The sequence below is a fragment of the Triticum urartu genome, chromosome 2A, assembly GCF_056163025.1.
Source record: "Triticum urartu cultivar PI428250 chromosome 2A, HENAU_Tu73, whole genome shotgun sequence".
Taxonomy (NCBI): Eukaryota; Viridiplantae; Streptophyta; class Magnoliopsida; order Poales; family Poaceae; genus Triticum; species Triticum urartu.
In genome coordinates this window covers 88,034,501-88,048,343 of record NC_141874.1, presented here as the reverse complement: position 1 = coordinate 88,048,343, position 13,843 = coordinate 88,034,501, and the positions used below count along the sequence as shown (strand labels likewise).

General features: G+C 46.4%; 1 protein-coding gene across 4 annotated transcripts; it reads left to right on the top strand.

The window, feature by feature from the left end:
* Nucleotides 1–902: 902 nt before the first annotated feature.
* Nucleotides 903–13,606, top strand: LOC125529291 (putative F-box protein At3g58860). 4 transcript variants are annotated; one of them, XM_087543246.1, is made up of 8 exons: nt 903–1,296; nt 4,973–5,610; nt 10,509–10,575; nt 10,739–10,827; nt 10,944–11,050; nt 11,589–12,410; nt 12,501–12,653; nt 13,044–13,606. In XM_087543246.1, exons 2-8 carry the CDS (start codon nt 5,556–5,558, stop codon nt 13,425–13,427), a joined length of 1,677 nt encoding a protein of 558 aa, XP_087399372.1. In that variant the 5' UTR covers nt 903–1,296; nt 4,973–5,555; the 3' UTR covers nt 13,428–13,606. The 4 variants fall into 4 exon arrangements, with proteins under 4 accessions (XP_087399372.1, XP_087399373.1, XP_087399374.1 ...); XM_087543247.1 differs by having other exon boundaries at nt 905–1,296; nt 10,793–10,827; XM_087543248.1 differs by lacking the exon at nt 4,973–5,610 and having other exon boundaries at nt 905–1,296; nt 10,793–10,827.
* Nucleotides 13,607–13,843: the final 237 nt, after the last annotated feature.

Genomic DNA, 13,843 nt, shown 5'->3' with positions numbered 1-13,843 from the left:
AGCAGATGATGTATGTGCATGCAGTGGTGTAATTTCTTTTCCACCATGCCCAAAATATTGCCTCCTCGTGCTGCATATTGGCAGCACCGTTGCGGGCGATTCATCACGCACAACCACATGAAAAAGGGCCGTTTACATCACCTTCTGCTAAAAACACTGCTCCAACAAATGCAGCCAGGAAGAAAAAAAGCTGTTTAAGTCATCGCTTTTACATTGTCTGTTGGATTAACAATCACCGCGATGGTGCAAAAACCTTCTCTCTCGTGTCCTGAAACTAAAATTTTGCACCAACTTATACATCATCCATTGGAAGTCTTCTCTCTGCTGCTCTAAAACTATTTTTTTGCACCAACTTATACATCATCCGCTGGAAATTCTATGTTCGATCATTTCACCGAATAGGTGGTGGGCGACAACAGTTCCAAGACATACCGAACAAAGTAAAGGGAGGGTTGAGTAGATAGAAGCGTGTGCCGAAGGACAGTCTATCCAGATTGAAGAGAGAAAGGCGACGATTATAGAGAGCAGGGAAGAAAGAAGGGAAGTGACCCTGATGGACGGGACCGATGTGCTGTAAGCGGATGTCCGGACTCTCTTACTCCGCTTCACGATTGATCCGATACCGGTCCGAGGCTTTTCAAACGTTCATACACATTTTTTAATTAATTTTATTTTGAATTGTCAAGATATCAGCTCAATAGTACATGAATCCACCCCGCAAAAAAAAAGAGAGTACATGAATCCGTGTTAGAGACTTTCTTGTAAACTTGGTAAGGCTGATAGGCCTCCTTAAGTAATGGAATGTTTTTTCCCCGCAAAAAAAAAAGAAAAAAAATCCGCGTTGGAGACCCACAAGTATCCGAACAATCCGGATATATTAATGTCAGAGCAGGAACCGTTTATTTATTTTCCCTGCCCCTTCTTCTCCTTTTGCCGAGCGAGACGGGAAGACCCAAATCGCATCGTCGGTTGTCTCCGCGCGCCGCACCTCTCCATCTCGTCACGGCCGTCGCCCGTCGCCCTGCCTTCAGTGAGCGTCCAGTGCAGGCTACAGTCAGTTTGCTGTCCTCACTGCGCACCCCCCCGGTTAGGCTACCTCCACCGCCCCTCCAGTCAGCGGCGACCGGCGGCTTCACGCCCAACCGCACCCGCCCGTCCTCAATCACCTCCACCATCGTAGGTGATCCTTCCCGCCGCCTCGACTCCGTCGACCGTCCCCGCCGCCTACGCCACACCTTTGTGTCGGCATCTCCCCCGGCCACCGCGCCGCCACCCCCGCGGGCCGTGAGCACCAAGGTACGTAGCTGGCAAAAGAATTCCCCATTTTTAGGGCGTTCCTGATCTGTTCCCTTTTTGGGCTGCAATTTCAAATTTCTGAGTTATGTATTACAGTAGAAGTTTTGGTTGACAATAATGCACAAGCTGTTTATTTTAGAGGGAAAAAGGGCACCCAGCCCCGGCTCCATTTTTCATTAAAATGAAATCAAACATTCCACATAGCGCATGAGCACGCAGCTGCAAGTCAAGCTCTGTTTTCAAGCCCCAGGCGCAATCCTGAGCTAGATGCGGTCTTCAATCAACCCGCGGGGGGATTCCTCCGCATGTTTTGCCTGCCCAACAATGGAGGCTCCCCATCCAGCGGCATCTTCAGAAGCCGGCAATCCTGACAGAGACGAAGGCCTCCACCGACGCCCCATCAGCCTGGATCCGGCCACAGCTGTGGAGTTGGGCTCATGGCAAGCGCCCAGAGTGAAGCTGTGATCTCCAGCACGCGCTCCTTTTGCATGTCCAGACTCCAGAGCACAAGATTGCCCACTGAGAGAACACTAATGCTATGCCTCAGGATCACCTGCACACCAGTCCATCAACTTCTGTTAAAACAGAGTCCTATATTTCCACAGACTATAGAGTTGCTGCATGAACTAGGTTAATTGTCTGGTGTGTTTTGTGACTGATCCACCACTTAGCAATGTACCTCAAAGTTCACATTAGTGTTAACCTAGTGAGGGTACTAAGATTTCTCCGCACCTTAGTGGCAACAGCACAGGCAAAGAATGCGCGCGTACAGGCATCTTCATTACAGAATAGGCAGGATAAATTGTCAAGATTTTGCCTTTTAGCTAGGTTATCTCTAGTGAGCAACTTATTATGAGGTAAAAGCCAAAGAAAAATATGGATTTTAGGAGGAACATTAAGTTGCCAAACAGCAGGAATATGAACAGGGACGGCCCCCCTCACAACAGCATATAAAGACCGACAGAGTAAATACCATTGGATTCAAGCTTCCAAATCACAGCATCGGCATCAGTATTAAGCCGAATAGACTCAGCAATATGAACAAAGTCAAACCACTGGAGGAGCAATCTGTTGTCCACACACCTTCTAAAAGTAATCCTAAGGTTAACACCATCCCATGTATCAGCAATAGTGATGTGGCTATTGTACTAATTACAGAATAATACACGGCCTGTATGTGGCTAGTGTACTAATTTATAGTTTTTTTTTCTAACTTAGGGTCCGTTTCGATTGTTAAAAGTTTGTGTTAATTGAGCTGAAACCTACTGTTCATGGAGTTCAAAGCTCAGCTTCTTTCTCCTCCAACACGAAATCTCAAATTTCATGGTTGAAAGTTCCTATTCTGTCAGCTGGAAGTTGAAATCATGTCATTTCAAAGCTATGGATTCACATAGTTGCATGAGTTTGCTGTTGAAATCTTTTCTTTACTGAGTTGAAAGGTTTTTAAGACAAACAGGCATATGCCCTGCTTTATACTACCTCCGTTTTGAAAACTGACGTGGTTTTAGTTCAAATTTGAACTAAAGCCACGCCAGTTATTTCCAAATGGAGGGAATACTAGAAAGCAAACTTTTTTTTGGGTCTTCTGGGACACCAGGACATTCTTGCTCCTGAAGCAAACGGTAGCAAAAAAAGAAAGCACACAACACCCAACTTAAGAAGGACCAACAAGCACTCCAACTGTCCCACATAAGATATAGATAAACTCAAAGCTCCCCACAACTCCATACAAGTACTCCCTCCGTCCCAAAATAAGTCTCAACTTTAGTACAACTTGTACTAAAGTTAGGACAAAGTTGAGACACTTATTTTGGGACGGAGGGAGTATCATACAGAGCAGAATCCTAGGCATACCAAGAACACAAACCACTAAGCTGAAAGTTGTCACATGGAGTGTTCTTTTTTTACCCATTGTCTCCTACGGTGGCAGATTGCTGGAGACAGAACAGGATGGAGTGAACGGGGAGCCATCACACCTTTTCCGTTTTTAAGCCTGAACCAGTGAGTTTAAGTGCTTCTGATAAAATCCAAAAGATGTTGGGACTCATTCATTCAAAGTTCACAAATTAGGCTCCCTGTTTCTCACTCCATCGTGTTCTCTGTCCCACGGTGACCTCTTTAGCTCCCTCTATTGTTGTTGTGTTTGAAAGAAGGGTGACGATTTTTCTTGGGCCATGGCTCCTTGTGTGAGAGGCGGTGGAGGAGGCATGAGACCTCTCTGCCTGCCCCATATCATACTCCTGTCCAGGTCACCCTGGAGACATCGATATTTCTCGGTTCAAGTGTGCGTCATGTAAGTTACTATAATATTATGTTGGCTTCACTTTGATGCTACCTCTATAGTTTCTTATCCAGGTTGAAAAATAGCTTTGCGGCAACTCATGAATTTATGGATTGTTCAAGTCTCTTGACCCCACGAGACTTTAGATCTGGAATAAACTGATGCCATGAATGATTTTCTTTGATTTGGGTTTGTTTTTGAAATGAAATTTGTGTGCTACCGCGTGCTGAGATGGAGTTGTCACCTGTATACAATATGTTGCGTTACTGCATGCTATTTCTTCTTCTGCCATTAAACAAATGCGTATGAATGCTTTTTTTTAATGCTATTACATTAGTCGAGTTGGTAATTAAGTGATTTGACAACATGAAAGAATGCTACCTTCTCATCAGCTCCTAGAGTTTGCTACAGTAGCCTCCAACCCATCAATGGCTTCCTCCTCACTACTAGAAAAAGGGCTATAGATGAGATTGACACTAATGGCGCACCAGACAAGCGGTGCGCCATTAGTATATACTAATGGCGCACCATCTTCTGATACGCTATTAGAGTTGAAACTACTAATGGCGCACCTGGCCCAGGGTGCGCCATTAGTATCAAATTTTTTTTTTGAACTAGTGCGCCTGTCCAAACATACTAATGGCGCATCCAGACACAGTGCGCCATTACTAGTTGTAACTAGTAATGGCGCACGGAAAGTACGCCACTAATGTTGTTTTTTTATTATATTTTTTATTCCTTTTTTTGCAAAACTACTAATGGCGCACTGTTCCACCGTGCGCCATTACTAGTTTAAACTAGTAATGGCGCACTGTGGAACAGTGCGCCATTAGTATGTTTTTTTTTTGCAAAACTACTAATGGCGCACCTGGTGCGCCATTAGCAACCTGGATTACTAATGGCGCATTTAGAGTTGGTGCGCCATTAGTAAGTGGGCAGCAACACGATATTTTGGACAGCCTCTCCTACCCATTCACTTTCTCCCCACTTCATTCTCTCCTCCTTGTCTCGGGTGCCTCCTCTTTTTCACCTCATTTCCATCATAGATTCATTCAATTTAAGTGGTTAAATTACCTTGTTTTGATAGGTAAGTAAGGGGGGAAGCTATATTTATGTTGTTCTCCCTACAACAATGTGCACATGCACTTTTTATGGCCTAGCTAGATCTATGTATGTTCGTGGTGTTGCATATGGTTGTGGTGTTGCATATGTGTTTGTGTTTGGAGGTGTACCGGTATTTGAAATGCGATAGTTGCCAATATTTTGCCGGAATGTTGATTCATTTCCGTTTCGGCGAGAATTTTGGCATTAAGCATTCTTTTTGGTCCTATTTTCAAGGAAAGTCATGCCAAATTTTTTCTTGGTTCTAAAATATCGTTTTGCTCTACCCCGCAGGCGACCATGGTCCGCACGATGACCGAAGGCATTGTGAATAGGTTTTTGAGGTCCGCGAAGGCCGAGATGCTTCAAAAGAACGAGACGGAGATAAGATGTCCGTGTCGAAGATGCAAGCTGAAGAGCCTTATTGCGGACCGGATTCCGGGCAGGTGCGGGACCACGTGCTCTTGCGTGGTTTCATGGATGGCTATCGGTGGCAAGGTGATGAAGATGACTACGAAGTCGTCCATGGGGGCCGGGCAAGAAATGAGGAAGGGCAGCAAGACAACCACCGCGGCTCGAGCGGGCGAGAAGACGAAGAATCCCCAGGAGATGATCATGACGGTGATGCTGTACACAGTCATCATGTAGAAGATGCAGGACATGATGATGAGGAAGATGCCGGAGCAGACGACGGGCATGATCATGAAGATGATGATGCCGGCGGAGCAGACGACGCTGGACCATCGATGGGCTGGGTGCAGGACCCTCATATTCAAGAGCTGCTTCTCAAGCAGACGGATAACGCAGGAGCTGCCGCCCGAGAGAAAGCCAAGATGGATCAACTTGAGTTAGACGCGGTTACTCCATTGTATGAAGGATGCAGGCCCGAGGATACCCGCCTGAAAGTAACGCTCATGGCTCTGGAGATGAAGGTAAAACACAAAATGACCGACGCATGCTTCGACGAGAACATGTCATTCTGGCACGAACGTCTTCCCAAGGGGAACAAGTGCCCGACCAGTTTGGAGGAGGCGAAGAAAATCGTGTGTCCTCTGGATTTACCGCACGTGAAATACCATGTGTGCATGAACAATTGCATCATTTATCGGGACGAGCACGCGGAGTCTACCATATGTACGGTGTGCGGCGTCACTCGATACAAGAAGAGGAAGAAAGCTCCTCGAAAAGTGGTGTGGTACTTTTCGATCACTCCTCGTCTGCAGCGGTATTTCGCGGACCCTAAGGTAGCAAAGCTCCTGCGTTGGCACGCGGATAGGGAGGAGAAGAAGCGAGAAGATGACGCAAATGATCCGGAGATAGATAAAAAAGACAAGATGCTGAGTCACCCTAAGGATGCGAGCCAGTGGCAAGCGTTGAACTTCGAATACCCAGAATTTGGGAAGGATCCAAGGAACATCGTGCTGGGCGCGAGCACCGATGGAGTCAATCCGTTTGGCAGCCAGAGAAGCACACATAGCACCTGGCCTGTGTTTGTGTGGATGTACAACCTTCCCCCTTGGTTGTGCATGAAGAGGAAGTACATTCACATGAGTATGCTAATTGAAGGGCCGAAACAACCAGGGAACGACATCAATCTGTATCTGGGGCTGCTGAAGGAGGAGCTAGACACACTGTGGAAAACGCCAGCCAATACGTGGGACGCCGCAGAGAAAGAATATTTCCCTATGAGAGCCGCACTGCTCACGACGGTGCACGACTATCTCGGTTACGGATATCTCGCGGGGCAGGTAGTCCACGGATTTTCTGGATGCGTAAGGTGCATGGATGGCACAACGTATCGCCAGCTAGATAGAGATCCCGGGTCTTCGAAAACCGTGTTCATGGGACATCGAAGGTGGCTTCGCGACGATGACCCGTGGAGGAAACGCAAGGATCTGCTCGATGGTGAAATCGAACCCCGAAAACGCCCGTGCACGAGGAGCGGCGAGGAAATAGATAAGCTGTTGAAAAATTGGAAAGACTGCCCACTGCCGGAAAAGAAGCAAAAGGCGCCAGAGCCGGGAAAGAAGCGAAAGGCGCCAGAGCCGCTGCTGAAGGTATGGAAAACGAGGTCTGTTTTCTGGGACTTGTCGTACTGAAAGATCCACCGTGTGCCTCACAGCCTTGATGTCATGCATATCACGAAGAACGTGTGCGATAGTCTGCTTGGTACCCTGCTCAACATGCCAGAGAGGACCAAAGATGGGCCGAAAGTAAGGGCAGACTTGAAATTAATGGGCATCAGGCAGGAGCTTCACGCTATATATGATGATGATGATGATGATGATGATGAGGCGAAGCAGGACACAGAAAGTCGTCGCAAAGGCAAAAAGGCCAAGAAGACCGGAAATGACTACCCTCCCGCGTGCTTCACTCTAAGTCAGGAGGAGATCGAGCAGTTTTTCACCTGCCTCCTAGGAGTAAAACTTCCTTACGGTTACGCGGGGAAGATAAGCAGATACCTAGACCCAGCGAAGCAGAAGTTCAGCGGGATGAAGTCTCACGACTGTCACGTGCTGATGACGCAGATACTTTCAGTTGCAATCCGTGGGATCATGGACGCGCACGTCCGTGAAACGCTATTTGGCCTATGCAACTTTTTCGACGTCATCTCTCGGAAGTCGATTGGCGTGAGGCAACTCAGAAGGCTACAGGAAGAGATCGTGGTGATACCATGCGAGCTTGAGATGTACTTCCCGCCCGCATTCTTCGACGTTATGGTGCATCTGCTGGTCCATATAGTGGAGGATATCATCCAACTCGGGCCGACGTTCCTGCACAGCATGATGCCGTTCGAAAGGATGAATGGTGTCATCAAAGGATACGTTCGCAACATGTCACGTCCAGAGGGAAGCATAGCCAGGGGCTTTCTGACCGAAGAGTGCATCTCCTACTGCACGAATTATCTAGGCATCGAGAACCCCGTTGGTCTGCTCGTCAATAGGCACCTCGGCAGGCTCGCTGGATGGGGTCACCGTGAGGGTCGCCGCGAAATGCATGTCGACTTCGAGGGTTGACTCGCCGACTTTAAAAGAGCAAACCTAGTCGCGCTACAACACATAGACGTGGTCGATCCTTGGGTGGTAGAGCACAAAACCTTTATTAAGAAGACGTACAATGACCGAGGCCAACAGAGGACGGACGGAGATATACTCAAAGAGCACAACTCATGTTTCACGCGTTGGTTCAAGCAGAAGCTTCTGTCGTACCCTTTACATGAGGATTCTTCCGCGGAAGAACAACTCATATTCGCCTTGTCACAGGGCGCCGAGCACAACCTGATGACCTATGAGGCGTACGATATCAACGGCTACACATTCTACACCGAGGCCAAGGACATGAAGAGCGATGGTTATCAGAACTCCGGGGTAACGATGGAATCCTACACCGATAACGACAAGGACAGATACTACGGAAGGATCGAGGAGATCTGGGAGCTGAGCTACGCTGGAGAGAAGGTCCCGATGTTCCGTGTCAGATGGGCCAAGAGCGTCCTAAAAGAAGACCGGTATTTCACCACCATGGTTATACCCAAAGCCAAATCCAAGACCGCGGGCGCAAACGTCACCGCGAAAAATGAGCCATGGGTACTGGCTTCCCAAGTGGACCAATGCTTCTTCATTACCGACCCGTCAAAGCCCAGTCGTGTTGTCGTGAGGAGAGGCAAAAGGAAGATCATCGTAATGGATGGAGTAGCCAATGAGCAAGACTTCGACAAGTACGGCGACCCGAGGATCGAACATGACGACGATGATGAAGTAGCAGCATACACCACAAGAAGAAGCAGGACCACCCTACCTAAAGGACGTCCGTTCCACAGAAGAACTCCATTTGCAAAAAAGAAGGGCAAGAAGATTGTGAACAGATAGCTAGCTAAGATCGATTGTATTTAAATCGTAGCCTTCATTTCTCGATTGTATTTCATGGGCACTTTTTGAACTATCATGAATATTTTTAAATTTCATGGACACTCGATCTCGATCCCCCTCCATCTCGATCGCTATCCCACCTCGCTAGATCCGGCCCCCTCACCGCCGAGCACCCCCCCGGTCCACCGGCCGCCGCCGCCGACCCCCCGCACCCTCCCCTGCTCCACCGGCATTACTGTTTAATGATATTTTTAAAAAAATTATTACTGTCTTATAAAAAAATATTACTATTATGATTTAAACAAGTTTGAACATATTTAAACACAAATAAGTATCAAACAGCATTTTAAATGCATAAAAAAATTGTGGAGCCTGGGAATCGAACCCAGGACCTCCTGGTGTGAGAACTGGCTGCTGACCAGTCGAGCTAGTAGAGGGAACTTGGTGTGGATCAGGTCAGGTGGAAGATAACCTGTTGGCTCGAGCAGAAATCAAAAAAAAAATACTAATGGCGCACCAGGGTGAGGTGCGCCATTAGTATGGATGTACTTATGGCGCACCGAGGGGTGGTGCGCCATTAGTATTGTGCCGCCCCCATCCATATTTCCTCCCCGGCCCAAACCCTCTCTCTTCCTCGCCCTCGCCCTCGATCACCTTCCCCTCTCCTCTCCCGACGCCGCTGCCCCGCCGCCTCGACGCCGCCCCGACGCCGCGACGCCGCCCCGTCGCCCTCGTCTCCTCCCAAACGCGATCTGGATCGGGGCGCCTTGCCCCTGCGCCCATCGACGGCGCCCCGTCGTCCCTGTCGCCCGTCTCCAACCACCGCCGCCTGAGGCCCCGACGTCGGCGCCGCTCTCCCCGTCGCCCCACCTCGTTGGACGCCATCGCCCCGCCGCCCTCGTCGCCGGCGGCCCGGACGCCGCCCCGTCCACACCACCGTCGCCGGAGCACCACCACCACCCGGACCTCGTCGCCTCCTCCCCTGCGTCGTCGTCGTCCCCGACATCCTCCCCGCGCCCCACTACCCTATCCCTACGGCCCTCGTGAGCTCCCCCTCCTCCTCTCCCCTCCCCCCCTCGCGCGCACGCGCTTACGTCGTTTCGAGGTAGTTGGTTTGGAAGTAGTACGAAAGTATTATTCCGATCTGTGGCTGCCTTTTTGGGTTAGTTTTTGTCCGTTCCTCGCAGTTCAGATTGTCGTATTGGTGCATCTGTCAGTCAAGCGCGCGCTGCTGACCAGTTGATCATCGGAACATAAACATCAACCAACTACCTAAGGCTTAACCATACCTGACAACGAACTATACAGATTTTTTTGTTAAGCTTTTAGTGCCACTAGCATATAACGAACTATACAGATTGTGTAGTTATTCTGTCATCTTCCTTTAGTACTGGGCCATGGGGGAATACCAGAAGAAGCAAACAAACGTTACGTATCCTCCTTAGTAAGAAGGAAGCAATGGCCACTTTCACTTGAACAACAATTGAAGGCAGTCTGATATGTTGGACTTGCCATGTGCTGTGTAGTTTAGCTCCATTATTGTTCTCATATGTTGCCACCTTTTTTTGGGGATAGTTTTTGTTTGGAGATTGCAATTGGAATTGTTGTATTTGGTGCATCTGTCAGTCAACTGCTGCTGACCAGTTGATCGTCGTAACTTAAATCATCAACCAACTATGCAAGGGAATTAACCAGATTTGACAATGTTTAATCACAACTGTTTTAAAGCTTTTTCAGTACAACATGGGTCCACAATTGGCACAGATTCTGTTATTGAAGTTTCATGCTTCCATTTATCAACAGAATTCCGGTTCTGTTTTGAAAGTTGGCGACACAGAAGATGCATCAGCGTCTTGCTGTCATGCTTAGTTTTTTTATCCATTCTCAGTTTTCTATCTGTCATACCAATATTAGTTATGTAGAGTTCTCATCTTATGTAATGTTCAACTCTGACTAAACAGGTTCTGCAAACGGTCTTTTACTGCACTTGACTGAAGAAGTGGGTGTCTGCTATATCCTGCACTTGAGGTGAGTTGTCGCGGCGTAAAAGACCGTTTGTCTGGTGCGCCATTAGTAGTTTCAACTCTAATGGCGTATCAGAAGGTGGTGCGTCATTAGTATATACTAATGGCGCACTGCTTGTCTGGTGCGCCATTAGTGTCAATCCCATTTATAGCCCTTTTTCTAGTAGGGCCTCATCCTCAGGTCCACTCAAGCCTGTTGCTGATCTTCCATCATCCTGCAGCCCTGCATCTCATCATCCTCTTCAGTTTATAACTGGTAAGGCCACAAGCTGCTTATAATTATGTGTAGAGTTTGTAGTTGTGTTGTAATTGCATTGATCCTTGGTCATTCTCGTGTGCTATATTGTGACCTTGTCGGATTGTGGACTACAGATGTTGGTTTGGCTGCCTCTCATGCTGAAAGCAAGGTTTCACCTTGCCGACAGGCTGATGGTTCTCCAAGTGCTGAAGTAATGGGGCCAGAGGTTAGCCTTCCAGAGGTATGATGAACTCCCCCAAAAATTACTACCTCCTTTCAGAAAGACTCCTAGAAAGCACGAGGTCCACCAGATATGATGTGAAAATTGACATTAGATTCGTCATGACAAACATTTTAATAATGCCATAATTCTTTTTATATACTCCCTCTGTTCCATATTAAGTGTCACTGATTTAGTACAACTTTGTACTAAATCAGCGACACTTAATATGGAATGGAGGGAGTATAAGTTTACTAACATACTTGTACAAAAATTCAGTCAAAGTTGCATGTTGGAGGCCGAGCCCAAGTCCAAAACATGTCTTTTGGCTGCCTGTACTTGATGCATTCTCTCTTGTTATACTTTTCGTTTTGGCATAAAGTAGCTCAGTGCTCAATTTATGTACTTGATAAAGTAGTCCATTTGTAGTGCCTGACAGTTCTGAATCAATGTAAACGCCCCACAAGGTGTACAATTCATGTCCACTAGCAATGTAGAGCAACAAGTCATCACTGCCAACACTATTTCAATACTTCATTTTTGTATCATGCTTGTGCAGGATATCATTTGGAAGATACATTCCCTTATGCCTATTCAAGATGCCGCTCGTGCTGCCTGCTTGTCTCATGATTTTCTTCACTCTTGGAGATGCTATCCCAAGCTCATATTTGATATGAGAGCACTAGGCAAACAAACAAGGGATTTTATCAACATAGTTGACCACATCATGCGGAATCACCCTGGCGTTGGGGGGAAGACATTTAAATTGCAAACTCGTGATGAGTTCACTGTGCATCCAAGTTATCTTGATCGCTGGCTGCAAGTTGCAATTACACCTGGGATCACAGAATTTATGCTAGGGCTCCCCATAAATAGCAAGCTGAAATATAGCTTTCCTGGTTCACTTCTATCTCCTGAGGCAGCACACTCAATCCAGTATTTTCACATCACTAGCTGTGCTTTTCATTCTGTAGGCAAAGTTGGTCGCTTGAGTGGTTTGAAGACTCTTTGTCTGCATGATGTTGGTATTACTGGGGAGGAGTTATATCTACTTCTGTCCAATTCCTTCTTGTTAGAGCATTTGGATCTCAAGTCCTGCTACGATATACATTGCTTAAAGATACCACATTTTTTGTCGAAGCTTAACATCCTGGAAGTGCAATGTTGCAAAATGTTACAGATGATTGAATGCAGTGCTCCAAACCTCTCCACCTTCAATTATGATGGTCCCCTGATACATATCTCGCTTGGAAGTTCATTGCAAGTGAAGAAAATGCAAATGACATGTGCCATTATGCCTAACCTGCTCCATTATGCTAGCGCCAAGCTTTCATCCATTGCACCAAATGTCCAAACTCTTTTTTTACACTCACTTTATGAGGTTAGTTTTAGCTTTCATGTACTCTAATTCATTAATTTGTTGATCTAAGCTATAGACCCTGAAGTCATATCTTTGGGTATTCTTTTTCAGACAGTCAATACACCTATGGTGCTGGGTAAATTTCTGCACCTCAAGTATTTGGAGATAAAACTTTTCATGCCAACTCGTTCTCCAGGTTACGACTTCTGTTCTTTGGTTTCTTTTCTTGATGCTTCTCCCACCTTGAGGACTTTCGTCTTGTGTGTAAGTCATTCTTCATTTCCCTTTTTTTGCGAAATAACTATTAATACATTATATCTTGTCTAACTTATAGCTAGGCAGATTAGTTTGGCTCATCGTGATCTTTACTTGGTGAATCATCCTTTATCCTTTTCCTTCCAAGTATTATGTTATGTCACTGTTATGCCATGGGTGCAACTAATTGCTACACAACAACTGTGATACCTTACCTATTAGGCTGTTACTACCTTGGTAAACTTCTTACTGCAAACCACTTGTTCGTGGTGTTACTTTTCATATTGTCCTTCTGAACTCTTATGATCAGCCGATTTACTATCCTGTACTTAATAATATACTAAGAATGTTATGTGTCCAGTTTTGCTTAAGAAATTGAGTGGTAACAAACATATGCAGGTAGAGGCTCCTACCATGGAAGGTGGTTTGATTCCTGGAGTCAATATGTGCGAAGATTTCTCATTGGCAAGTTGTGTTCCGAAACACCGACATCGCAAGCTTAAGAGTGTTATCATCACTGGCTTTTGCCCTTGGAAGACAATGATTGAGCTAACGAGATGTATTCTTGATTATGCAACGTCACTAAAGCACCTTACCCTGGACACTACTCTTGGATATCGTAGGAGGAGGTTGGGCAACTGTTTCCCTTTGGGTAGGGATACAATTATGGAAGCCCGAAAGGCTATTGCGGCTATCAGGACATACATTGAGGGGAAAGTACCTTCAAAGATCACGTTTAAGGTTCTTGAGCCCTGCAACTGCAATAAGTGTCAAGAATGTTGAGTTATGTTATCGTAATATGGTTACGTTATGAGTATAGCTTAGAGCCCCTAAAAAAGTGTAATCTATTCAATGACATCTCTACTACTTCCTCCGATCCATATTACTTGTCTTAGATTTGTCTAGATACAGATGTATCATGACACGTCGGAGGGAGTATTAAATTGGAGTTGGTCCTTGCATGTTTGCCTCCACCCCCTCCGGTACGCCCCCCACCTCCCACATAGGATATTCCTAGATTTAACTACATAAATACACATAATGAACTCAAAATATTTCACATATCATTTACTACTTATTTTTCCTATACAATTGACCAGCCAACTTGGCAGTGTGCGTCGGCTCATATCATTTATGTTATTGGAGAATCAGAGAATGTATGTTGGATAGTAATGACCTTGATGACTATGTCGCTATGA

Excerpts from the sequence above, each read along its gene's own strand:
- LOC125529291 (XM_087543246.1), top strand. The coding sequence starts at position 5,556 with ATGCAGGCCCGAGGATACCCGCCTGAAAGTAACGCTCATGGCTCTGGA. Across the intron at positions 10,828-10,943 it reads TCCTCTTCAGTTTATAACTG|ATGTTGGTTTGGCTGCCTCT; the intron begins GTAAGGCCACAA and ends TGTGGACTACAG. Across the intron at positions 11,051-11,588 it reads CAGAGGTTAGCCTTCCAGAG|GATATCATTTGGAAGATACA; the intron begins GTATGATGAACT and ends ATGCTTGTGCAG.